The 25,732-nt window shown below is 40.3% G+C and overlaps 4 protein-coding genes across 16 annotated transcripts; 1 reads left to right on the top strand and 3 right to left on the bottom strand.

The window, feature by feature from the left end:
- The first annotated feature begins 1,001 nt into the window (after window positions 1–1,001).
- Window positions 1,002–5,724, top strand: LOC122023588 (MLO-like protein 9). Of its 2 annotated transcripts, none has more exons than XM_042581776.1 (15): window positions 1,002–1,302; window positions 1,843–1,900; window positions 2,006–2,229; window positions 2,342–2,458; window positions 2,589–2,649; window positions 2,916–3,004; window positions 3,617–3,691; window positions 3,919–4,007; window positions 4,149–4,198; window positions 4,292–4,332; window positions 4,423–4,596; window positions 4,689–4,724; window positions 4,797–4,864; window positions 5,017–5,077; window positions 5,152–5,724. In XM_042581776.1, the coding sequence occupies exons 1-15, from the start codon at window positions 1,174–1,176 to the stop codon at window positions 5,578–5,580; spliced, it is 1,701 nt and encodes a 566-aa protein (XP_042437710.1). In that variant the 5' UTR covers window positions 1,002–1,173; the 3' UTR covers window positions 5,581–5,724. The 2 variants fall into 2 exon arrangements, with proteins under 2 accessions (XP_042437710.1, XP_042437711.1); XM_042581777.1 differs by having other exon boundaries at window positions 1,218–1,302; window positions 1,843–1,890.
- A 150-nt stretch (window positions 5,725–5,874) lies between these two features.
- Window positions 5,875–11,083, bottom strand: LOC122023587 (monosaccharide-sensing protein 2-like). 9 transcript variants are annotated; one of them, XM_042581768.1, is made up of 9 exons: window positions 10,788–11,083; window positions 10,617–10,709; window positions 10,386–10,521; window positions 10,187–10,299; window positions 9,864–9,980; window positions 9,034–9,600; window positions 7,220–8,187; window positions 6,577–6,764; window positions 5,875–6,483 (listed from the first exon to the last, which is right to left on the bottom strand). In XM_042581768.1, the coding sequence occupies exons 5-9, from the start codon at window positions 9,940–9,942 to the stop codon at window positions 6,045–6,047; spliced, it is 2,241 nt and encodes a 746-aa protein (XP_042437702.1). In that variant the 5' UTR covers window positions 9,943–9,980; window positions 10,187–10,299; window positions 10,386–10,521; window positions 10,617–10,709; window positions 10,788–11,083; the 3' UTR covers window positions 5,875–6,044. The 9 variants fall into 9 exon arrangements, with proteins under 9 accessions (XP_042437702.1, XP_042437706.1, XP_042437700.1 ...); XM_042581772.1 differs by having other exon boundaries at window positions 9,864–9,943; XM_042581766.1 differs by having other exon boundaries at window positions 10,187–10,270.
- A 5,371-nt stretch (window positions 11,084–16,454) lies between these two features.
- Window positions 16,455–21,758, bottom strand: LOC122025640 (calcium-dependent protein kinase 26-like). Of its 4 annotated transcripts, none has more exons than XM_042584474.1 (7): window positions 20,661–21,748; window positions 19,273–19,416; window positions 19,053–19,205; window positions 18,237–18,352; window positions 17,751–17,918; window positions 16,945–17,169; window positions 16,455–16,714 (listed from the first exon to the last, which is right to left on the bottom strand). In XM_042584474.1, exons 1-7 carry the CDS (start codon window positions 21,370–21,372, stop codon window positions 16,586–16,588), a joined length of 1,647 nt encoding a protein of 548 aa, XP_042440408.1. In that variant the 5' UTR covers window positions 21,373–21,748; the 3' UTR covers window positions 16,455–16,585. The 4 variants fall into 4 exon arrangements, with proteins under 4 accessions (XP_042440408.1, XP_042440411.1, XP_042440410.1 ...); XM_042584476.1 differs by lacking the exon at window positions 16,455–16,714 and adding an exon at window positions 17,273–17,393 and having other exon boundaries at window positions 17,025–17,165; window positions 20,661–21,758; XM_042584475.1 differs by lacking the exon at window positions 16,455–16,714 and adding an exon at window positions 17,273–17,393 and having other exon boundaries at window positions 17,031–17,169; window positions 20,661–21,758.
- Window positions 21,759–22,069: 311 nt separating this feature from the next.
- On the bottom strand, window positions 22,070–25,335 carry LOC122025641 (ferredoxin--NADP reductase, leaf isozyme, chloroplastic-like). Its single transcript, XM_042584478.1, has 9 exons — window positions 25,156–25,335; window positions 24,831–25,083; window positions 24,570–24,703; window positions 24,248–24,326; window positions 23,712–23,803; window positions 23,533–23,610; window positions 22,704–22,766; window positions 22,383–22,617; window positions 22,070–22,310 (listed from the first exon to the last, which is right to left on the bottom strand). The coding sequence occupies exons 1-9, from the start codon at window positions 25,237–25,239 to the stop codon at window positions 22,243–22,245; spliced, it is 1,086 nt and encodes a 361-aa protein (XP_042440412.1). The 5' UTR covers window positions 25,240–25,335; the 3' UTR covers window positions 22,070–22,242.
- Window positions 25,336–25,732: the final 397 nt, after the last annotated feature.

Raw genomic sequence — 25,732 nt, 5'->3', positions numbered from 1 at the left:
TTTTGGTTATATGTATAATAATATAGAATAATTTTAGCTAGTTTAATCTGACCAGAACACTTCACTTTATTTATAGGGTTTTTAGTTATTCCAACATTAAGACGTCACATTGGTTAAAAAAACAACTGTTTGCTCGAAATTGGAATTTATAATTTTTTCAGAAAATAGTGCAACGTTGTATGTTGGCTTTAATGTTGCAATATTTTATATCCATGGGGCCGGTATTAAGGGATCGTTAAGATAGTAGATCTACCTTTTAACATTGTAACGTTAACGTAGTACAGACGGTGGACGCATGACATCTCTAATGTTGCAGCGTTGTCTTAGAGCGTAGTGCAGACGGTGGACGCATGACATTTCTAACATAATGATCAGGGATCTATTTTCAAATATATATATCTCTATATTCATGACTCATGAGACCAATACTTAAAAAAAAAAAAAAAAAAAAATATTATTGTAACAAATCTATATTTTTAACATTGCAGTATTGTATTGAAAATATTGCACTTGTTCTATGAACATTACAACATTTCAAAGCTGATTCCAATTTAACTGTTGCTTGTCAGCCTTTATAAGGTTGTATCTAAACCGGCTACTCTTCAGTAACGCTGCAACGTGACTTCCAATGCTACAACATTACACTGTGACTTTTAAATTTATTTTGATGTCTTTAATTCTTACAATGCAAGCTAAACTTCAACGTAATCCGCAGTCTTACGTAAATCTCTCCATGACCCATATGAACCATATCATTGAATTATCCGCCGAATTTCCTGCATCACAAACGGCGACTGGAGTTTTTATTGATTAATCTACTCATTTGAATAATATAATTCGATATAAAATTAAAATAATTATGTGTTGTTTATCCTCCTAAAGGGGCACTAATTAAAATAATTGTCAGCGTTGAATTCTCGTCCCATGGCGTCCATCCATCCAGCCACCCGTCGACGAACGTTACACCATGGCGCTGACACAGACAAGAGTCGAACATTTTGTCACTAGTTTGTTCCGATTTCCTCGTCGTTTTCTCTCTTTTCCTGCTTCCAAGAAATAAGAAACCAGCTCTGGAAAAACCTTCTTGCCCTGTTTTTTTGTTGTCGTTGTTGTTTACCAAAAGCGAAGAAAACTCCTTGCTTTCTCTTCTGGAAGAAGCAGGGGACGTCAGAGATGGCAGCGGAAGCACCCGCGGACCCAAGGAGGCTCGACCAGACGCCGACGTGGGCCGTGGCGGCTGTCTGTGCGGCCATCATCATCATCTCCCTATTGCTCGAGAAGGGACTTCATCATGTCGGGGAGGTGAGTCAGAGCTTCACTTTGTCTGATATGTGTTTGGGTATTTTTCTTGACAGGAAAGTTGCTCAGGAATTTAATTTTTTTACTATAATTTTTAAAGGAAAATTATGAGGCGTTTGTCTCAATCTTGATCTATGCATGTATGTATTGGGAAAAAAAAATCTAAACTATCTTGATCAGGATGAACTTGGTTTGCGAATACAAAAAGTTGTTTTGCTTTGTTGTTTCTTTGGGAGTCATCAGTAACATCAAGAAATTAAATGAAGCGAAAGCGGTTTCTTTACGAGTTATCAGTCATGTTTCACGAGGAAGCATGGTTTTATAAATGTTTTTTTCTTTCAGTTTATATCTTAAAGATTCATCATCTTTCAGTTTCTGGAATGTCGGGCTGCAAGTGAGAAATTGTCCTGATAAGTTGATACTTCAGATCCTTGAATGGCTTATCTTTTTCCTAGCTTGGAATTATGCTACTCTATCTTGTCCTGCATCAGCATCATTTTCTCATATGGCTGACAGTTACATCTGCTTTGACTTCGTTGTCAGTGGTTTATCAAGAGGCAAAAGAGAACTCTTTTTGAAGTTCTTGAGAAGGTGAAAGCCGGTAAAACCAGAAAGTTCATACCAAAATTGGAGCACTTTTTCGACGTGCATGCTATCCGGAATAGATGAATTACTGTAACTCTGTGATCCGTTGTGGTTTTCGCAGAGTTGATGATCCTCGGCTTCATCTCCTTGCTGTTGACGTTTAGTCAGGACCAGATCGCGAAAATCTGTGTGCCAAGAGCAGTTGCAGATTCTATGCTGCCATGTCGCCCTGATGCAGAGTCAACTGGCGGAAATAAAAGGCGACTGCTCGCGCTGGTGCTGACGGAGTCACACCTGAAGCGCAGGATTTTAGCTGCTGGTGGTTCAGTGGTTGAATGCCCCCCAGTGAGTAGTGCACAGCAACTTCCAAGTCTCTTTTTGTTTGGTTGAAAACAATCTATTTGTAAACAAACTCTAAGAAGCTTACACTAAAATGTTCAGTTGCGATCACTTGTAGGAAAAGGAGCAACTGATTACTGCCACAGGCTTGCACCAGTTGCACATTCTGATCTTCTTTTTGGCTGTGTTTCATGTGGTAAATAGTGCTCTTATAATGGTCCTTGGAAGAGCAAAGGTGAATCTGCAGTGACGAAGTAGTAGATTACATTATGTATCATTCTGAATAATTCCATAGCATTGCCTAAGGATGATTTAGTTTAGTTGTTGCAGTATCCACTTTGCATTGATAATCTTCTCTTGTGCAGATACACAGATGGAAGGACTGGGAAAAGGATACGACATCGGCTGAGTATGCCTTCACGACTGGTATATATATGTTCACTATTCTTTGTTGTATTGTTGCAAGTCCATAAGTCATCATTCCATCAGACTTTGCCATCAACGATAACAATTTCCATTTTACATGCATGAGTTTGCTGTTGTTCAATGCAGAATATGTTTTTCTCACTGAGTGATGTGCTTAATTCATATTATGATTTTAGATCACAAAACTAGATAATTATTTTCACTTTGCTGGCTCTGAATCATATTTTCATTGGCCTTTGTGAAACCATAATGTGTGGTCTATGCAGATCCATCCAGATTCAGATTTACTGATGAAGTATCCTTCGTAATGTCTCACACGAGCTTCTGGAACAGAAACGTGATCTTGTTCTATATTGTAAGTGTAGAGTTTGATATTGTGACTTAGTTCTCCTCCTTAGTGTTGGAAATTAGTTTCTGTAACCAATTGATTGAGTTGGTTATACAAAGAGTCAGTGAAAGCATTCCCTCTGCTGGAGAGAACAAATGCTGAAAAGCCTACTAGCAGAGACTAGGATTCAACCAACGATTGGCACTGAGATGAAGCCCCTATAGCCCTTGGGCTAGGAACCAAAGAACAAGGAGCTTCAACCTTTGAATACAAATTTGACTATGGACATGGAAATGATCAATCTCCGAAGGAACTCTTCAAGCAAATCTTTCCTTTGAAGCTTCAGTTAATTCCAAAGCCAAAGGAGCTCAATATATAGGTAGCCTTGAGAAACAAACTCAAGAAAAAACCCAGAAGCTTACTAATACTTCTTTGTTTAACAAAACATGTCTGAGTATTTACCTGAACGTGCTGTCAAACATCACTGTTTAGCAAGAAGAGCAATCTGTAGCCGAGGCAATCAGGAAATATATAGCTTACTAATGCTATAACTTACTAAAATTTTTAATCTGAATGAAGTCACTGGTAAATTGTTCTTTTTCTATTGGTTTTGGTAACTTACTGTTTTATCCCCTCCAGAAATGCTTCTTTAATCAATTCATCAAGTCTGTTACTAAAGCTGATTACTTGACCTTGCGCCATGGTTTTATAAGTGTAAGTGCCTTCTCATAATAAATTTTTGCTTAAATGTTTAGTGTGTATAAATTAGTGCACGCAGAATACAATACTGTTGTTTATGGAGTAACCATTATATGTATATATAAGATTCTAGACATAATCCTAATCCTAAAGTATTAAGACAGAACCAAAAGTCACTACACCAGTAATCAAATTAATACGAATACCTCTAACATAGTCTATTGATCAATTGATGTTTATAGGCTCACTTGGCTCCAGGAACTAATTTTAACTTCAAAAGATATATCAAAAGGGCTTTAGAGGATGACTTCAAGCAAGTTGTTGGAATCAGGTGCTTTGATTGCTAAATCTTCTTTTTTGTTCCAATCAAATTTCGAAAGATGGATTAGACTAGACGGAGAAGGTTTGGAATATACATGTCTCTGCATATTTGCTCACAACTGTTTGCTTTGGTTGTTTTTTGTTTGAGCAGTTCTATTTTGTGGGCTTCTGCTGTGATTATTTTACTTCTAAATGTTCATGGTAGGTACACTTGTTATGTTGTTTGGTTTTTCTAGCTGGTAAACTAAGAAAATTGAAGTATATGACACTTGATGATACTTACTATCTTATCAGGATGGCAAGAACTTTTTTGGGCATCGATAATTCCTCTAGTCGTAAGCCTGAAATGCTCAACCAAAACCCGGTCACATGAACCATCATGTTGTTAGTGAGAAAAAAAACTCATCTTTGTTTTCACAATGCAGATCATTTTGGCAGTGGGAATGAAGCTACAGGCGATTATGGCAGGAATGGCCATGGAGATTAAAGATAGGCAAACTGTGGTCCAGGGTATGCCTCTGGTGCATCTCACCGACCGGCATTTTTGGTTCGGGCGGCCGCAATTCGTTCTATTTCTGATCCACTTGGCACTCTTTCTCGTAACCATGCTTTTCCCTGATGTTCTTGCAGATGTTTAACTTACGATCCGAATGCAGCAAAATTTATTTTTTTCTTTCTACTTGTTTTGCAGAATGGATTTCAGATTACATACTTCTTTTGGATATGGGTAAACCACAGTTCTCTCTCTCTATTTCATTCTTTCAATCAAGTAATTAACCTTGATCTTTGCATTGTGCAGTATTCGTTTGGCTTGAATTCCTGTTTCCATGATACATTTCAATTCATCATTGCCAGAATTGTGATCGGGTAAGCATATATTAGTCTTCTCTTTTACAATTTCCTTGTGAATTCTTTCCTCCCTCGACATGAGATCAAGACTGCATTTCATTCTTAAAATGAGCTACTGGAGTCTCCATGTTCATTCTTATGGATTTTTCTTTTTCAATGTGCATGTGCAGGGTTATAGGCCAAGTTTTGTGCAGCTACATTACTCTCCCTCTATATGCACTTGTTTCTCAGGTGGTTTTTTTCCCTTGTAAGATTTCACTTAACTTGGGAGAGAATCTAACAGATGAACTTTGAAATTTCTTCAGATGGGATCACACATGAAGAGATCCATATTCGACGATCAGACATCCAGGGCACTTAAGAGATGGCACCAGAATGTGAAGAGAAAACTCAAAGGAACCCCTCCGAAATCCGTGGCACCGAGCCCGCGGTCGAGTGTGAATTCGTCCCCAGTTCACCCAGTTCAGTTCAAATCGATGAGGCATGCAGGTGAGACGCACTACCGTTCCCCAAGAAGACACTTCCCTGAGCCTGGCAATTCAGAGATGCATTTATCGGAACAAGACAACACTGATCAAGAAGATGAGGTATCAATCTTACCGACCAACCAAGTTACCAGCGAGAATGACTTCGAGCCGCTGGAGTTGCGAATGGAGGCAGGAGAACAACACAAACGAGAAGATCATTCATTCTCATTTGTGAGCATGCGTGGATCAAGTGTAAAGCAACCATAGCAGCCTGGTGATCTATCATCCACCAGGAGTATGATGTGTGTGTCACTCGACTCTCAAGAATGATTGCCTAGATAAGGAGAGATGCTTTGAAAATCCTATTTATGATGAACAACTTCTACATCATAAGATCATCAATTTAGTATACTTCTCATCTTTTGTGATATTCTATGCCTTTTCAGGCATCAATTCAACTTTTTCTGTGAATTAGGTTATCGAAACCATGCCGATATCACACCCACGACATGACATGAATATAAAATTAGAAACCTTATAGTCCTAGATATATGGTTGAACTTGATCAAACTCCAAATCTTCATTATAAAAAAATTAAGGAAAAGATTCATGATTACATGACAAGATGCAAAAAAAACATAGTGGAAAGAAGATCTTTGTAGATTGATCATGCTTCTAGATAATCTCACATGGAATTCAAAGACTCACAAGAAATCATGAGGATGCTCCGATCAATTTCGTGTGGCAGCTCGTTTTGTGCGAACATTAAAGAACTCTGTGATGACTTCAAGAGGCATGCTCTTCGTTTCAGGAACCTTTAAGAACACAAACATAAAAGCTATGGTGCAAACTAATGCATAAATCCCAAAGAGACCGGCAAGGCCAATGGTGGCAAGCATCACAGGTAATGTGTAAGTCACAATAATGTTGCCAATCCAGAATGCGAGTGAACAGATAGCTACACACAGACCACGAACCCGGGTCGGGAATATCTCAGCACAAAGGATATTCGGAACGGGTCCAAATCCCATCACGAAGAAACAGAAGTATATGATAACACTGCCGGTAGAGAACACCGCATGAACCACTGTTCCAAGTTTGATAAGGTTGGCAAGGACTAAGACAACCAGCGAAGCTATTAAGATAGGAATTGTGGATAGTAAAAGGAACCTGCATAATGAGATAAGATATATGAAGACTGATCATAAATAATAATACTAATTGCATACAGGAGGTAGATTAACCGAAAAGAGAAGGAATTACCTTCTCCCTGAGATATCCATGAGCCTCATGGCAATGCCGATACTAGGGAGCATTAACAATGTTGTCAGAGCACTAAAAAGTATAGACGATGAGTCTGAACTGATGCCGATGTTTGAAAGGATGACTTCAACACCAGCTTGCTCGAGTATCTGGGGAGTGTAATACAGAATCCCATTTATGCCAGCAAACTGCAAGTAGACAAGTGTTATCAGATTTAAAAAGACCTGTAGAAAATATCAAATTGGATAGTTTCTCAAAAGTAAAATCTACTACAATGAAGATGAAGTAAATCATGAAAGAATAAAAGATAGCAATTAGCATGAAAGGATGTGAAAATAACAGGATGGAACAAGTAGAAACAATAATATGAATGCCAACTTTATTGCTTGTGCACAGTGCATTTTCAAATAAGATAAACTCACTCTTTTTTTTCTTATAAGAAACATATAGAACAGATTTATCTTTTTATCGGTTTTGCAAAATAAGAAGCTATGAACAGAATAACATGAGAATCAAGTTGATGATATTAAAAGATAAAACGAACCTTTACTGTCTAATTTAGAACAATCAAACACGGATTCAATAAAGATTACTGAGAAATCACAAGTTACAAAAGCCAAGAGCTGCCTGCAAACTTAAATACCTGCTGAAGGATTTGGATCCCAATTCCAAGAAACAAAGCGTGTCGTACTCCAGATTCATAAGGATCTGACCAGAATGGGCCTCTAGCAGCAATTTCCGATGGATGAATCATGGCTGGTCCAATAGGGTTCTGGTTCATTAGCTCGTTTGAATAAAGAGCCGGCTGACTCACCAAAGCAGCAGCTTGGAAAAATGTGCTGCCTTCTGAGGCTTCACCTCCTGGAATCGAAAAAAAGGAACTTCTTTGTGACCCAGGAACACCCTTCTTGTGTAGATAAATTCTCTTGAATCCTCCTCTCGTCTCATCGTCACCTTCTCTTTCAATCCACTTCCAAGCGACTTGCCATCCCCCGCCAATACCCATGCTACTAACTGCCACACCAGAATTATCCTGCACAAGACTAGCTTGCCACATATTGCCAACACTCTCATGAGGCGGGGCGATTTCTCCACCTTCCACAGTTGTCGTTTGACGTGTGATTAGTGGATTTTCTAAACTGTCATCCAAATCACCTCCTCCTGCATCAGATGCATAGTCTTCACCCTCAGGCTGAAGACTCTCTTCATCCCAAGCCTCGTTTTTAGGTTGCTGCTCCGTCACACTAAACATGCTTCCAAAATTAGGAAACAGTGCGCTTCGGACACTACCAAAAAACATGCTGCCTGTCTCAGGTAGCTTCTCATGGACAGTTCCAAATAGAATCACCAGAGGATCCATTAGTGGTATTTTAATACGTGTTTCCAAACTACCATGATGAGACAGAACACTTAATGCACTACCAAGGATGCTTCCCTTAACAGGCCGAGCCACCCAAGAAAGACCCTCTTCTGCTCCATACAATTTGATTTGTTCCTGATCGGCAATTACTCTCTCATCATCAGTGGGCTCATTTGCAGGGCCAATTACGTACTCCTCGATGGATGTCTCACTACTTATATCCAAACCCTCAACAAGAAGGGCCATTTCTCCTGTTCACAAGAAAATTTTGCAGTTATCCAATTGAAAGAACAGTCTAACTTGAAATAAAAAATAAGATGATCGTTTAGGTGATTTTACAGAAGAATATTTAAATTTCTCATGACATCTATAGGCTTCAAATGTAATTGTGCTCTGGAATACCTCAAAACATGATTTTGACATAGAATGTACTTAAGCAAAAGTAGGTCAATAACTTCTAGTATAAATGAATTAGTGAAACATCAAAGAGAATGACTTGAGCAAAGATGTGGATCTGTAGAGTATACTGACAATTCACAACTGTGGGTGACATAACATAGATTGTTAAAGAAACATATCCAGTCCCGATGCTGTGGTATTAAATGGTTCCATCATGAGCACTATACAAAATATAAAGAACAATGCAATAAGAATTCACAATTTCTTGATGCTATCTTTAGGACCAATAGATGTAGGATATGAAACATCACACTCTGGTTTAATAACAAACTTTTCCTAAGTTTTCTTGCAATATTTTTCTGAAAGATACTACTATTATACACAAAAAAAGTGCAAGAAAACTCACTCTACTATTTTGTACCTGCACAAGTAAAGAAATAGCATATTCATGACTTCATGTGGCTTACAAACATTCGTGAAATCACCATTGGCTTATTCTTTTCTTTCATTTCATAATTTTCATTTTCATTTCATAATTTTCATGATCAAGGAAAGGAAAAAAAAAACCTAAAACTACAAATGAGTGTGTACAAACAATGGTGGTGTGAACACAAGGGAAACAAGGGGGTCCTCGTTCAAATCATATGAATTATAGTATACTAGCAATTCAATTTAGAGGCAATTCATGCTACACAGACCTGAAACATCTTCTATCCCACGTAATCTCTGCAAAACCAGTTTTGCCTGCAACATTCGTCCTTTGCTTACGAGCCACCTTGGGGATTCCGGCAAATAAGAAAAGGCAAGAGAGAAATACAGAAGGGAAGGAATGGAAAGAACACCGAGCATCAATCTCCAGTCTGGATTTGGCTTTAATGACAGTCCAAATACCATACAATAGGAAAGAAACATAGCAAGGGAACCACTGAACTGCGGAAGTGTATTCAATAATCCCCTCATATCTGCTGGAGCAATCTCTGAAATATATACTGGAACAAGTGTAACAGCAAGACCTATTCCAAATCCATCGATGAGTCTTGCCAGGAGCAAAACATAGACGTTGGGGGAGAAGCACATGACCAAACTACTGAGAAAATAGAGAACAGCAGAGATAATTAGCATGGGTCGCCGACCAACCCAGTCTGATACTGCTCCGGATATTGTCGTAATAATCATAGCACCAATAAGTGATACTGCTACTATTAGCCCTTCAACAGCAGGGTGATTCTCCAATTTAAATTCCTTTTTAATGAAAATAATAGAACCTGAAGCATAGAAGAAAAAAAAACTCTGGTACTTTGGAAAAAATTCAAATGAAACATTGACTAGTAGAATACCTATATGCATTATGGAACTATACGAAGAAATTGGCATGACATAAGTAGTGGTATCAAAATATTTATTTATCAGGAGAAAAAAAAGATAGAACATGAAATTTACAAGGAAGAAAGACATGAGCTATCATTAGGATCGTAAACCTATTTTGATTAGATTTGAATCAAGCAAGTCTGTATGTTTTTTCACACACCTGCAATGGAAGCATTGTCCCACCCCTGCAACAAGTTTCCAAATGAGGCAGCTATTGCAACAAGAACTGCTCGTTGCATCCTTGCAAGAAAGATAACACCTTATGCTAAAAAATGGCCTACAATATATAAATATATTTATAGATATTATAAAAAAAATAGATGAAATCCCAAGTATAATTATGCTATTAGAACAAGTAGCATTCGATTTGATCCTAAATTGTTACAAGGAAAAAAAAAACTTTTAGTTATTATTACTTGTTTCTAACAATGATTTGAGAGATGTAAACAGCAAGATACAGTGTTGTTAAGAGAATTCTTATACCTCCAAGGAAAACCAAAACTGACTAATCAATACTCCTCCAGCAATCAAACCGCCTGTTTCTGAGAAACATAAAGACTCCCAAAGCTTGATGGGTCGAGCATGGAATACAAAGACTTAGCTTACATAAAGGAAGATAAAGAGCCATAACTTGGGCGACCTAATAAAAAAAGGACAAAAAAAAGGGAGCCAAACAACACACCACAATCGGGATCCTTCCCCCTTTTTTCGGCTTGTTTGGTCCTTTCACTTTCTCTTCCTTATTCTCGTTGGCCTCCAGGAGATTATCACCATAAATGACTGAATCTCTGCTTAGCCGCTCCAGTTCGCAGAAAAGACTGAAAAATACCAAAACTTTTTAGAGTTCTCAGCACCAAAACCCTCTGACCTCGCAAGCTCCAGCAAACCCTTTTTAAAGGGAAAAAAATGCAACCTTTTGACGGTCGTTTGCTGAGATAACAAGTTGCGTAGATGTGCTACGAAGACATCTGCAGCTCGTTCCTGGATTCAATAACCTTTTTCAGAGCTGTAAAGGAGGCAAAAGTAAATCCAACGCTGCTTTTTAATCTGTACTACGAAGCCACCAACAAACCACCGGACTTACTTTCGGCGGCCGATAAGGTCGCGAAACCAGTTCAAGATCCCATCTTTTCAGCTTCACGCGATGAATCCGAGCATGCAAGCTAGCAGTCGCTCGATGAAGGAGAGAAATCCCGATTTGGCAGCGTAAGACACTCGGAAGAGCGCATCTTTAATAATAAAAAACCCAGCTTTGGGCGACGGCAGCAGCTAATGCCGGAATATTCTTCACAATCCCAAGCTGAGCGAGTGGAGCATTTGAGAATTCTTTGGATCGTTTAAAACTAGTTCGATTTGTTAAAGAGAAAAATGAATAAATCAGTCGATCGATTAAATATTTCATTATTATTTCTTCTTTTTTAAAGTGAACGGTCCACAACATTCCATTTCATGGACCTTTACAAAAAGAGATGACCCATCATTCAATATTTCCCTTTAAATTTATAATTATATATATTTCAAATATATTTAGGCTCTTTACAATAAAGAAAATTAGTAATATATATATATATATATATATATATATATATTGATCCGGCGGTTAGAATAGGGGACCCCCATTTTGAAGGGTCAACGCCACGTGGAGGTCAAAAGGTCAGGTGGTCCGTCGAAGAAGGGTGAGCCGACCGGACTCATGAGAAAAGGGCAAGCCGATCGGTCTGCCAGTAAACATCTGATAGTAAAAGGCACCCTGACAGGGATCGGGGTTCCGACGCTCAATGGAACAGTAGCAAAGAGCCGAGCGGAAGGCCTAAGAGAAGGTGATGTACTGCTAACAGTTCTTACATAGCACCCTACCAAAGTTCTCCCCAGCATATCACTGCAAACGGCAGTCCGAACGTGAGGAGAGTGCCGCCCGGACTGCGCATGAGATGAGATCCGTCCGGACGGCGCGTGAACTCCCCGTTCAGCCGGGCGAACAGACGTCCCGACCGGCGGTGGGTAAAGGAGAACAGGAACATCTTCTGACAGCCGTCAAGTCCTATGGCTAGGCCATACTCCAAGTCTGACAACGAGGTGTTCTGCTGTCCCATCGAAGACGTGATTGGACTGTAGCAGTATGGCGTCAGGTAAGCGTTCTGACAGACATATACCGAAGTATGGGCTACGGACATGTATGTGCCTCGGTGGACGCACAGGAACCTTTTCACCATCCTATATAACGAGCTCCATACTTCGCCAGAGGTACGCGTTCAAGGCCTTGGGAGCTACTTTTTCCACCATCTGCTTGCCTGACTTGAGCGTCGGAGGGTCGCCGCCGGGAACCCCTTCCCGGCCCGACTTCTTTGCAGGTTCGCCGGAGCGTCGTCCGACCGGCCGGAGATCCACGTCAGCGACTCGGAGAGCGCCCCGTCCCCAGCGTCCGTCGATTCAGCGTTCGGACAGTATCAATTTGGCGCCGTCTGTGGGACCACGCCTGCATCCGAGCGGAAGAGATGGACGAAGCTGGACGACCACACACCGTGGCACTCTCTCAAGAGGGATTGGACGCTCTAATCAAGGCAAGAGCAGCTAAGCCCGTGGAGCAGCAGAAACGAGAAGCGCAAGTCGAACGCCTCGAGCAACAGGCGACGGCAGCATCATTAGGCCGAGCGGAAGTACATCTCCGACCGGAAAATATCTCAACATGTGGCCGAGATAAAGGTCCGGTCGGCAGTCAAGGGGAAGCACCACTTGCCCAAGGGCATTACAGGTCGACAACCTAGTATGGAAAAAGGCAAAGCCGGTTGGAAGAGATGGGCAAGTTGAAGACTCCTTGAGCGGGCCCCTCCAAAGTCATCGAGAAGCTCCGCTCGGGTTCCCATTATTTGGAACGCAAAGACGGGCGACCCGGAAAATTCTGCCATCCTCATGGCCTTGATGGGTTTCGATGAATACGTCGTATCCTCACTCCACGGGTATTCGGGAGTCGAGAAACTGAATCAGATCCTCTGCTGGTCGGCAGGTTAGTTTTCCAGCTGTATATTATTTCGGTCATAGAATTTCAGTTCCTCGATGACGAAGGCCCCGAGCCGTTCGGCCGGAGGTTAATTAGCCGAGCCATAGGCTCGATAACGAAGGCCCCGAGCCATTCGGCTGGAGGTTAATTAGCCGAGCCAAGCGCTCGATGACGAAGGCCCCGAGCCGTTCGGCCGGAGGATAATTAGCCGAGCCAAGCGCTCGATGACGAAGGCCCCGAGCCGTTCGGCCGGAGGTTAATTAGCCGAGCCAAGCGCTCGATGACGAAGGCCCCGAGCCGTTCGGCCGGAGGTTAATTAGCCGAGCCAAGCGCTCGATGACGAAGGCCCCGAGCCATTCGGCCGGAGGTTAATTAGCCGAGCCAAGCGCTCGATGACGAAGGCCCCGAGCCGTTCGACCGGAGGTATAATAACCGAGCCAAGCGCTCGACGAACGAAGGCCCCGAGTCATTCGGCCGACGATATAGTATCCGAGCCAGGGGCTCGATGGTGAAGACCCCCGAGCCGTTCGGCCGGGAGGATTATATACGAGCTAAGGGCTCGATGGTGAAGACCCCCGAGCCGTTCGGTCGGGAGGATTATATACGAGCCAGGGGTTCGATGGTGAAGACCCCCGAGCCGTTCGGCCGGGAGGATTATATACGAGCCACGGGCTCGATGGTGAAGACCCCCGAGCCGTTCGGCCGGGAGGATTATATACGAGCCAGGGGCTCGATGGTGAAGACCCCCGAGCCTATCGGCCGGGTTTTGAATTAGCCCTCAGGGCCGTCTAGCCCAGACGTTAAACCGTAGAGTCGAACCGGCGACTATAAAAACCCCAGCTTGAAGACCGTCGAGCTCCGACGTTAAATATCGAGAGACGAGGCGGCGTCTATAAACTCCCGAGCGGAAGACCGTCGAGCTCCGACGTTAAATATCGAGAGACGAGCCGGCGTCTATAAACTCCCGAGCGGAAGACCGTCGAGCTCCGACGTTAAATATCGAGAGACGAGCCGGCGTCTATAAACATCCGAGCGGAAGACCGTCGAGCTCCGACGTTAAATATCGAGAGACGAGCCGGCGTCTATAAACCCGCCGAGCGAAAGTCCGTCGAGCCCCGGCGGTAAAAATCGACGTTAAAAGACGGGCAACCGGAGCCTATAAAGCCGCATGACGAGTAGCTCTCTGCGTGGTCCTACTCGATTGTAAAGGCCGACCTCAGATCGGGCGTGCTGATGAGGCAAGAATAAAGAGAGCGTGGGGCCGAGCGGCTCATTTATCAAAAGTACTTGGAAGGGAATACAAGGCACGGGCAAGACACCGCCGAACGGATGTGCATCCCTAAGCCTGCCGAGCGGACTAATGCAGCAGTCGTTACTCAGTCTGACCGGCAGTCCAGTCAGTCGGACTTTGCCTCCTTCGACTAGACTTGAAGGGGAGGCAAGTGATGCGGCGGTTAGAACAGGGGACCCCCATTTTTAAGGGTCAACGCCACGTGGAGGTCAAAAGGCCAGGTGGTCCGTCGAAGAAGGGTGAGCCGACCAGACTCATGAGAAAAGGGCAAGCCGATCGATCTACCAGTAAACATCTGATAGTAAAAGGCGCTCTGACAGGGATCGGGGTTCCGACGCTCAATGGAACAGTAGCAAAGAGCCGAGCGGAAGGCCTAAGAGAAGGTGATGTACTGCTAACAGTTCTTACATAGCACCCTACCGAAGTCCTCCCCAGCATATCGCTGCAAACGGCAGTCCGGACGTGAGGAGAGTGCCGCCCGGACTGCGCATGAGATGAGATCCGTCCGGATGGCGCGTGAACTCCCCGTTCAGCCGGACGGACAGACGTCCCGACCGGCGGTGGGTAAAGGAGAACAGGAACATCTTCTAACAGCCGTCAAGTCCTATGGCTAGGCCATACTCCAAGTCTGACAACGAGGTGTTCTGCTGTCCCATCGAAGACGTGATTGGACTGTAGCAGTATGGCGTCATGTAAGCGTTCTGACAGACATATACCGAAGTATGGGCTACGGACATGTATGTGTCTCGGTGGACGCACAGGAACCTTTTTACCATCCTATATAACGAGCCCCATACTTCGCCGGAGGTACGCGTTCAAGGCCTTGGGAGCTACTTTTTCCACCATCTGCTTGCCTGACTTGAGCGTCGGAGGGTCGCCGCCGGGAACCCCTTCCCGGCCCGACTTCTTTGCAGGTTCGTTGAGCGTCGTCCGACCGGCCGGAGATCCACGTCAGCGACTCGGAAAGCGCCCCGTCCCCAGCGTCCGTCGATTCAGCATTCGGACAGAATCATATATTATAAATATATCACATTTTATTGTTCATCCAAAAATATTTTTATTTCATTAATAACAATTTTAATTTAAATCATTTCAACAATATTAAAACTGTTTAACTTAAATTATAATAATTTTAATCAAAAAATAAAAAAATATTTTAATATTATAATAATTTTGACAGAATTAAAGCTTTATAATAGTTTTGGTTAAAAAAATATGAAATATCCTTTTATTAAAAGTTTTTATTTTTAGCCAAAGCAATGTAGAATATGGGCAGGATTGTAAATAAATTGAGCGCCTTTTTTTTTATTTATCTATCTTATTAAATTTATCAAATACTAAAACTTTTTCTAAAAAAATAATTTTAGAAAATATTATTTTCTTCTTTGCAAATATTAAAATATTCTCTATAAAAAAATCTTCTTTATAAATAAAATAAAAAAGGTGTCATTTATCAAGTTGATAAAGTCATTTGATGATTGGAAGGTAGTGATAGATTTAAAAATCATTTCCCCAACCAATCACTTGACAATAAGCCCAAAAAAAATAATTAAATGTATATATAATATTTTAGAAGGAATAATAAAAAAAAGAGAACTCCAACTTATCATACATCATTTGTTCCATTATATTGAGGACTAATTTTCCATTTCCATTAGCATACAAAATGATCAATTGAAGAAGGCTTGGAAGGAAGAAAATGAAGACAAAAAGGACAAAAACAAAAGAGTAATTAATTTTCAAGTTAAAAATCAATCTAGCAACCCAAAAGAAACCTCAATTTCGTAGACTAAACTTTGGCCTTCATTTTCATGTTTATTCAATCGACAAACATTTTAAGATACAACCAGAACACTCTAGTAAAGAGTCTAAGTAATCCAAACTTATTCTTATTCCTCCTAATTCAAGAACTATTAAGCAAATGGTTAGATCTTGCTTTAAATCCTTGTTGAAGACTAAATGTCATTATCATAGATCAAGACAGGAGAATCTTAAAATAAACTCTTGATGTAATGATAGTTGTGTGAGATGTTGCCCCTCCATCAATTAGTAGTTCCTTAAATGAAAGATCAGGGTCCACTGCCTCTTCTTATGGAACCCAATGGTCTACAAATCAGACCCAAAAAAAGATCCGGTTCGATACGATCAGTGTTGTGAAGGATTTTTCAAAGCATACAAACAACACAAGCTACCTTTCCAAGAGATCCTTAACTCAGCAGAGAAGTTGCAGGTTATGCTGATAAAATAGATGGGAACATTACATGTGCATGACCAACCAAAAGGTACAAACACAAAGGATAAGAAAGGCAATAGTTTACTGTTAGAGTTTGAACTAAGAAAGCAAAGATAGCTAACCTTTTCTCATTGTTTGTTCTCAATTCTTGGTTGAACTAGTTTACTTTTCTTTTCTTTTTTCTCAGCATGATGATGTATATTGTTCTTAACTTTCAGATGCACAAGTCTTAATCGAGACGTATTTTGTGATTTTTAAAAAAAATAACATGACAATCTCATATTTTCGGTTGTTTCATATTCGTTTCGCAGAAACATGAATGCCAAGAAGAAAACAGAATCCAACCAGTGAGAAGTGTGCTCAGAAAGGTCCTGGAGAATCCCTCATGCTTATGTTTAAACTGTTCCTCATTGTCCGCCGACCGAGTCCCAATCCCATGGTACCCTTTTGCATCATAGCAACAAACTCACCGTAATCAATGCGGCCATCCTGAAACACCAAGTCACTTTCTGTTAGTTTTTGTGTTGAGACCCAGATTTGGAAGCATATGTTCACTATAAGCTTGTTGCCAGGGCCATGAAAAATTAGCAACTAAAATTTATCAAGTAGGAGCATTCAAGGTCTGATGAACAAAGGAATACTTAATTTTGGTTTTTGTTAATTTATAAGGAATGAGATTTCTATAGAATTGTATGTAGATCATGTAATATAGTACTCACATTATCCTGATCCACTTCTTTAATGATGTCTTCGAGAAAAGCATCAGTCATATTATGCTCTTTGCAAGCTTGCTGAAGCTCGTCAACTGTGATATAACCACTTCCATCCTTGTCGAAGTATGAAAAAGCCGCCGCCAAGTGTTCCTCGCGCTCTAGCTTGTTGAGATGTACTGTCGCAGCAATGAATTCACCATAGTCGATGGTTCCGCTGTTGTCCACATCTGCCTAAAAGTATTTTAACATGTCAAAGGAAGCACAAAACTTGATTCTCTTTAATCTACAAGCGATAGTCTTCGTATATCAAAAGGTATCTTTAAATAGAATGTACCGAGCATTATAAAGTTCAACATGTTCTCTCCATAATTTCAGATGAACTCCAAAAGAGGATTAAAGTGAGGGCACAAGTTTAGATCTTCAAAAGTAAATTCGATTCGAATGGAACAATTGCACTGAAGAAGTTCAAAGAGAAAAAGAATGGTCAAGAAACATTATTTGAACAAAAATATCAAATGAAGCAGAAAGGTTTGGTGAAGAAGAAATACTGAATCTGAGGGAAGAAAATTGGCAAATATTTTACTACTAATACAAGGGCTATGGAAACGGTAAACTGAGAAGCCTGTGCACAGAATGAGAGCCATATGAAACCTGTAAACATGGATTCGAGACTCGAAACATGAGAAAATGTGTGATCCATTTAACCTAAAGCACATTCAAGATAACTGACTAGTCTATGGATGGAACAATCAATCAATGTACTTAAGTAATTATCAAATTGTGCTATTCCTTTCAAGGTAGCATTGTCTTACTGCTTCCATTAGATCACGAATCTCTGTATCCTTTAAAGTCGAACCATATCTTCTGAAACCTGCTTTAAGCTCATCAAAGGTAATCGACCCACTGTTGTCTGTGTCCATTGCCTTGAACATTTCTCTTAATCCCGCAATCTCTTCCTCCGAAAGGCTTTCCGCTATAACCTGATAGAAAATAGAGAAATTATTTCACAATCTAAAATTATTAGGCTTGTACATAGCATCCATGGAAATATTTATAATAAAAATAGAAGCCCTTGTGAATAATCTAATTCCTTTTTCTTCAAATTTTGGAATATCTATCCATCCAGTGTACTTAATCATAAAAGAGGGGGTGTGGCAGTGTTAAATCAATTAATTAGTAAATGTGAAAGTAAAGTTTGAATAATCTAGCAATGCAAAATAGAGCAAACTTTTATGGGAATCAACAAGAAACTTCATCCCAATAATAAAGGTCACGAAAATTTTAGGTTGTGAACTCACTCGCAAAGCCATCTTCTTTAACTTATTCATTGCAGAGAATTGTTTGAGGCGAGAAAGAACAGCCGGATCAAGTGCTCGATCAGGAGCAACTCCATGATCACAAATCCAAGGATGACCTAACCATAGAAAAACAGTAACCAAGATAACACTCATTTTACTTAAATTTGAATGTATAATATAATTGAATTTAATAGATAACATCCATAGACTAATCAACTAGGTCTTGATTCTTGCAAGCATAAGCCTTTAACACTTTTACTCCAAAACTAAAACTTTCCTACTCAAACCAAGACAAGAAATTAAGATCTGCACTCTGTAAATGTAAATGTAAAACTCCAATCAGAATATCAGATGACAATAGTTACCAATCTTTTGATGCCTAATTGTCACAAGAAACAGGTACCGTAGCCCTTTTGTCAAGTGAAAACTACACAAAGCTGACTAAACACAAGAAGAAAAAAAGAAAGTCTAGTTTATGCATGCTGAAGAAGTTTAAGATGCCCAAATTTACTAATATATGATGACTGGATTATATTCAATTTAAAAATTAATAATGCATTCACATGAGCCATACTATTGCTGTTGCTTAGTGAAAGGTTAGCAGCAATTGGCATATGACAATTAAGTCTTTTAATCTAGAGCAGATCCACTAATGCTTTAATACGAAAAGTTGCCAACAAAATCACTGTATAAAGAATGAAAACTAAGGCCATGCTGTGTATTCATAACACTCCACAATCCACAAAAAATTATTCATAATAGAACTAAGGTATCGATAAGAAACACTAGTTAATTTGTGATTGGCAAATAGCATACATAGTACTTGATGGGCTGTCAAGCGTTCTGAAGGTTTAGAACATAGCATGTTCCTTATGAGATCTTTGGCACTTTCTGAGATCAATGGCCATGGATCTGATTCAAAATCAATGACTCCCTTCAAAATTGCATCAAAAATTCCTTGCTGTGTTTCTGGAACAAAAAATAGAAGCTTTAGTAAGTTTCCATGGAAAAAAATACAAAGATATTGACAGCTTACCTGCCCAAAAGGGAGGGACACCACTCAACAGAATATATAATATAACACCAGCAGTCCAAACATCAGCTTCTGGTCCGTAATGCTTGCAAAGTACTTCAGGAGCAACATAGTATGGGCTTCCAACCACATCAGTAAAAATTTGACCTGAAAGAATTGAGGAAACCAAGTTATATCTCTCCAAAATTAATCATTTTAGAAACAATAGTGCATATAAACCAGAGGAAAAACAAAATAACAGAACAATACCACAATTATGAAGCACATTACAGTAAGACATTAGAGTGTAAGGCTGAGAGTAGTTTTCAAGTTCCACATATGTTTTAACCTCTATGGATTTGTCAGCTTACTTGATGACATGAAGAGTTACAACAATTGTCTCATACCAAAATGTTTGTGTAAGATTTAATGCTTGTGTTCTACTTGTATTTAATTTAAATTAGAGAATGGAAAATTAAACCAGCTTCTTCATCAACCATGTGCAATGCAAATGATTAGTAAATGATTAAGTAAAGCAGGCAAATTTTCCAATGGGCACACTTCCAAGCTACGCAAGTTTCACTTTTTCTCAAATTAAGCAACCCAATTTGCTTTTTCCAAAATCAAAGAACCACCTCCTTTTACAAACACAACTACCCCTAGTGCATGATTTGATGAGTATTTTAACTCAAAATATGTTACTTCTAACTAAACTAATATTCTTCTTCAGATTTCCAAAGAGTATTTGGTATGATTTTGGTCAAATTGATTTATTTTGGGTCGTCAACATATTTTGAAAAAAAAAAAACTAATCAGTCTTCCACTTGTTCAAAACATAAAAGAAGATTGCATCTTTGCTTTTTGACCTCCCACAAATTCATATAGACTTTCATAACTATCTAACTCCTAGAAACTCATATATGCTTTCATTTCTATCATATGATGGTCATACCCTTGTCAAGAAATAACAAGAAACCATAAATCTGTTCCTTAGACTCTTAGGAAGCCATTTATGCTATCGTTTGTGCCATTTAAGCAGTGTACTGCATCAATGTATCTTTGTCAAAAACACTTTAACAACTCTAAACTTGTGAAACACATAAAACAAAACCACATTTGTAGCTCCTAAGAAATTTTATGGCCACACACTTGGCAAAAATCATAAAATGAGATATAGTTTCTACTTTCTACTCCCAAGAACTTTTATCTAGCTACTTTTCGTATATTTTTTTCATATTAACAGTGTTGGGTTATTAAAGATTTTTTTTTTTTTTTGCCAAGAACACCTTGGATTTTTTTTAAAAGGGTAGACAAATAATAATTCTGAGATAAGAAAATTGCGGATCAACACCAAAATGGAAGAATCATCGAGCATTCAGAAAATGTGCATAGGAAGCTTACTGTGATCTTACCTGGCTTGAAGAACACAGAGAGGCCGAAATCAATGGCCTTGAGGGAGGAATCGTCGTCCTTGTTAACCAACAAGAAATTTTCTGGCTTCAGGTCTCGGTGCATAACACCGAGCGAGTGGCAAGCTTCCACGACGCCCACGATGATCCGGATAAGCTCAGCCGCCTTTCGCTCGCTGTAATGCCCCCTCTCGATGATCCGATCGAAGAGCTCCCCGCCGGAGCACAGCTCCATTACGATGTGCACATACAGCTGGTCCTCGTAGGCGCCCTTGATGGTGACGACGTTCTTGTGCCCTGCCAGGTGGTGCATGATCTGGATCTCCCGCCGCACGTCCCCCACGTCCTCCTTCGAGATCAGCTTCCGCTTGGCGATGGTCTTACAGGCGTACTGGACCCCGGTGGTGATCTCGGTGCAAAGGTACGTGGTGCCGAACTGCCCCTGCCCGAGCTTCCGTCCCAGCACGTAGAGCTCCCGGAGGTTAGGGGTCCTGTGGCCGAGCACAGAGTTGGAGCCGGGGTCGGAGCTCCGCCTCATGGCAACGGTGGGGGTAGCGGCGATGGAGGCGGCGTCGCGCTGCTTCAGCTGGGCCTTCTTGGACGTGTCGTCGGTCTCGGAGCCCTGGTGGCGCTTCGACGCCGGCCGCTCCCCGGTCATGAAAAAACTATTCTGGCGGTGCTTGTCTCTGAAGGATCCCCGGCAAGAATTGCCCATCAAAATCTACCAACAAGATCGCATCGATCGCCGGCGATTCAGGCGAAAGCAAGCAGCTTTCGACGACCTCAAGTACTACGATTTCTAACACAATTAACTGCAAAAAAAGGCTCCAAAGAATAAAAAAACGATTTTTTTTTTAGTGATTCAAATGAACTGTTCGTGAAAGATTGAGCAGAGGAAGGAGCGGCGGAAGGTGCGAGGCGAGATTTGCGGATTAAATAAATGCGATCAAATTTCAAGTTCGTAAGCGGCGGCGGATTCAACTATAAATTTAGGAAATAATTACAAATCAGACAGACCATAATCTTGTAGTTGCAATCAATGTTGGCCTTGGTTTAATAAAATTAATTAATCAAAGATTTTTTTTTTCCAGGTGCGAATTTTCAACGTTTTGAGATTTTGTAAAATGGTTTCGCAAAAGACAAAAATCTCCAGAGAAGAAAAACGGACGACAACTTTACTCCAACTAAGAGGATCGCAGACGCTTGCGGCCGTCAAAATCCAACGCGTTTCGCTGCGCTCACAGGATTCTTTGCGATCACTGCAAAATTTGGAAAAGAAAAAAAGTAAAGAGAAATCACAGTCGACGCAACGCGAGGCTGGAAATCATTCGAAGAACATTCCGACAAGGCGACAAGCTGCTGACAGCGCACACGAGACCCACCTAACAACGCTTTCATTTGTCCAGGCCAGCTGACAAAAAAAAAACTATATTTCTCTCATCAAAGGTTACAGCCAGAGTAATGGTGGAGTTGATCGACGAAAAGGATGTCAGAGATTCAAGTGTTTCTTCTTTATAACACAAGGAATTGAAATAGCTATCTAATGTACAAAGATACATCAACCGTCCTGTTGCATAAAGATGCATCAATAGACCTCCACATTCCACTGCTCTGCCTTCTTCAATTCCTTTTTGTAAGTCAACCAGTCGATGCCTGTCGAGTGTCACAGTAGTTATTTAGGTCCATAATGTAGATTGCGTTAGGATTTAAGTATCAGTATCTTACCGTCTTCGGCAGCCAAGGAGACCATTATGTCATCGATTCCCTTCTCCATTCCCTTCAACCCACACATGTATACGTAGGTGTTATCCTTCTTGAGAAGTTCCCACAGCTCCTTTGCGTACTGTGCCATGCGAGTCTGAATGTACATCTTTTCCCCCTTCTCGTTGGTTTGTTCTCTGCTGACGGCGAAATCGACCCTGAAATTATCTGGTGCCAACTCTTTCATCTTCTCAAATTCCTGGAGAATCCAAATATGGGAATTAAAAAGACTTTGTAGATGTAAAGCATTGAGAAGATTCCAGTAAGGTGTTCAAAAATATCCACCTCTTTGTACAGCAGTGAGCTACCTGTAGGAACTCCCAAGAAGAGCCATGCAAGGCCATTGAACTGCATAGCATGAATCAAACATGGAAAAATGAAAGTGGTGCATCATTTTTGCAGTATAACATTATTTCTCACCTTGTGAGGAAAAATGGAAAGAACATCTGCAGTGGTGCTGAGTATGTCAAGAATCAAGTGATACAGTTCATGTAATACTATAGATTAATCTCATCTTGAATCTGATATGATCTTGAGCTTTTGAACATAATGATCACAGCTTAACTAAGTTACATCCAAGGCTCTAGCAGTCAATTCTAATGTTATCAGTGCAGAAGATCTAGAATTTGAATCCTACCTGTCTCTAAATCATAACGAGAATGATGGGAGTGTGCAAAAGTTAGGAGTCTTCATGCTCATTGATCCCACCATAGACAAATGTGATAGTCCATTATAAATATGAATTGGTCTCTTTCTCACCAGCTCAATATCTTAACATGTTAGAATTCAAGCAATACAAGTGATAGTGGTCACAGTATACATGCCAGCATTTCATTTATTACTGCTCTGAACTTGAAGATATTAATCATTTCACTTGTTAATTAGAATAAATCTAGCAGTCAAGATTGTTTGTTTCCATTTTGGTTCACAATGACTAAAGCATTAAAACTACATTGAGAATGACTATAGAAATGCTGAGGTCCGAGACTGAACCTCTAACCTGCAACACCACATTGCATTATTATCCAAACCAGTGGGCATGTGCACAATAACATTTCTTAAATACCTGTTTTTAACAGGTGGAGTATCACAGTTGCCTAATATTAAGCATTACCTTGTAGTCTTCATGCTTCTCAAAGAACATTTTCCACAAAAATGCCCTGAAAGGAGCAATACCAGTTCCTGTTGCAAGCTGACATGTAGAAATCTTGGTAAGGATATATAAAATTACAACAGAATCCATAGAAAAATTCTAAACTAAGCATTGTCAAATACAAGGTATTAGGTAGTTACCATTATGATTGTTGCATTTTGGTCTTTGGGCATAAGCATTTCTTTCCCGACTGGTCCTGTAATCTTCACTGGAGCGCCAGGCTTGAGGTCACCTGGTATATATTAGCAGAACAATGCTGAAATGAAAATTATCACAAGAAAATGTAGAATATCTTGGATAATATGTCAACTTAGGATATTTTTTTTTAAAACAAAAAAACACAAATGTGCAATTCATCCTCCTTGAGAGTAAGATAGCTCATAGGCAAAAGTAGTTGCTTTATGAAATTTCCAAACAATAACCCAACTTTCAGAGGACGGCAGTAACTTTTTCTTAAGAGATGTCTACTTCACCTCTAAGTTTTAATGAACATTGACTCAGATGTAATCTACCATAAGATGAGTGAAATACTTATTAGCTTCTAATTTAAAACAATTGACCATTTATTAAACTCAATGGTATAAGTGATAGTTGTGAAAATAAGCTCCAACGATGGTTTTGAGAGATGATCTTGGGTTTGAAATTTTCAGAATGGATTCTGATACATAGATCTTACACAAAAAGTTGGAGCATACTCCTTTCACTATCTCTCCTTGATCATTTGTATAAACAAGTCGCTTTACACAGAGAGAAACCTGTGGAAGCACAGCAATAAGAAATTCAGTTCAGAAGAAACAAAGGTACGCACTTGAGTTCAACAAATAAAAAAACTTGAATAGCATCCATTTATCTAAACAATACATCGCATTCATGTCTTCATATCCATTCCTTTGAATTTGGAAATTAATGTACTACGTGCATGCAATTGCGTTGACAGAGGCAAATTGGCAGTGAGCAGATGAAAAAATATTGGAGACTGATGTTGTTGTCAGACTTACAGTCTTGGAATCTCCAAAATCCCCAATAGCACTACTGGCAATGGAGTACAATCTCAACTTGTGGGGTTTCCCATTCTTGTCGACTCCATCAGCGATCACTCCTATCGATTGGCCCTCTCTATAGGGAACCTCCCCTGCATATAACCATTTACAAACGATCCTCATTATACCACTATTACAAATACTGGAAACGCCTTCCTTAAGGGTTTAACCCAACAGACTAAGACTCTGTAACTTAATTGGCCAATGAATTTATTTAACCCTCAGTGCTGAAGACTATGTGGTTGGTCTCTCCGGGTGCATCATCGCCCGTGATCTTAGTGTTGATGAGGCACAGCCCGACGTAGGGATCCTTGGGTTTGTACTTATTGACGACGACGCCCTCGTCATCCTTCTTCGATACCTTGGCAACTTTGGCCGGGGCCTCTGTGGTGACCTGAGCCCTGACGGTGACCAAGTTGCCAGCTTTATGCGAATGCACGCCTCTCGAGGACAACCATATCTGCTGCGGACTCTGCCACCATCGATCGAGTGTCCGTGAGCAAAATCGGTGACTACGATGAGGAAATCAGGGGAAAGGTCTCACCTTTGAAAAGCTGATGGCGGCGGGAGAAAGGGACGGCGTGGAGGAAGGGAGGGAGACGGCCGCGGCGAGTGCAGCGGAAGCCATGGTCGAGGAAGCGAGGCGAGAGAGTGGAGAGGGCGGAGAGGGAGGGAGGGGGGAGTTAAAAGAAGGATTGGGTTATTTAAACGGGTGGAGGAGAGCGGAGGTGGCGATGAAGTGGTGCTTGTGCATTTGCAGTGGGTGGTGGCATCGAGATATATTGGAAATATATCAAAAAGTAATAAAATTAAATACTAATATAAATTCAACAATTCCTAATAAATTCATTAAATAATATAAATATAATATTTGCAATGACAATATATTCAATGAGATAATGGAATAAATGACCATTTAAAATTATGAAATTCTTTAAAAAAAAATAGATTTATTAAAAAACATATTAATTTTATATTTTATCTCTTCCACCGACCCTCCAACACCATTTATTTTTAAAATCAGAACAATTGTAATGCTAATTTTTTAAAAATAAAATTACATTTATCTAATTTCTCTGTCTTACAAAATATGGTGAGATTGTAATGATGTTGATTTTAGG

The sequence above is a fragment of the Zingiber officinale genome, chromosome 9B (genome assembly GCF_018446385.1).
Source record: "Zingiber officinale cultivar Zhangliang chromosome 9B, Zo_v1.1, whole genome shotgun sequence".
NCBI lineage: Eukaryota > Viridiplantae > Streptophyta > Magnoliopsida > Zingiberales > Zingiberaceae > Zingiber > Zingiber officinale.
This window is presented reverse-complemented; position numbering and strand designations above follow the sequence as displayed.

Bases quoted from the DNA above. Each gene is read 5' to 3' on its own strand.
- LOC122023588 (XM_042581776.1), top strand. From the start codon at position 1,174: ATGGCAGCGGAAGCACCCGCGGACCCAAGGAGGCTCGACCAGACGCCG. The intron at 2,230-2,341 runs GTGAGTAGTGCA...GATCACTTGTAG, and splicing joins CAGTGGTTGAATGCCCCCCA to GAAAAGGAGCAACTGATTAC. The intron at 4,008-4,148 runs GTGCTTTGATTG...TTGTTTGAGCAG, and splicing joins AAGCAAGTTGTTGGAATCAG to TTCTATTTTGTGGGCTTCTG.
- LOC122023587 (XM_042581768.1), bottom strand. From the start codon at position 9,942: ATGCAACGAGCAGTTCTTGTTGCAATAGCTGCCTCATTTGGAAACTTG. The intron at 9,601-9,863 runs GTGTGTGAAAAA...TCTATGCTTCAG, and splicing joins GGACAATGCTTCCATTGCAG to GTTCTATTATTTTCATTAAA. The intron at 6,765-7,219 runs GTATTTAAGTTT...GTCTACTTGCAG, and splicing joins GGATCCAAATCCTTCAGCAG to TTTGCTGGCATAAATGGGAT.
- LOC122025640 (XM_042584474.1), bottom strand. From the start codon at position 21,372: ATGGGCAATTCTTGCCGGGGATCCTTCAGAGACAAGCACCGCCAGAAT. The intron at 19,417-20,660 runs GTAAGATCACAG...CAATTCTTTCAG, and splicing joins CTCTGTGTTCTTCAAGCCAG to GTCAAATTTTTACTGATGTG. The intron at 19,206-19,272 runs GTAAGCTGTCAA...TTTTTGTTCCAG, and splicing joins TGTCCCTCCCTTTTGGGCAG to AAACACAGCAAGGAATTTTT.
- LOC122025641 (XM_042584478.1), bottom strand. From the start codon at position 25,239: ATGGCTTCCGCTGCACTCGCCGCGGCCGTCTCCCTCCCTTCCTCCACG. The intron at 24,704-24,830 runs GTTAAATAAATT...GGTTATATGCAG, and splicing joins CATAGTCTTCAGCACTGAGG to GGGAGGTTCCCTATAGAGAG. The intron at 22,618-22,703 runs GTGGATATTTTT...TGGATTCTCCAG, and splicing joins GCTCACTGCTGTACAAAGAG to GAATTTGAGAAGATGAAAGA.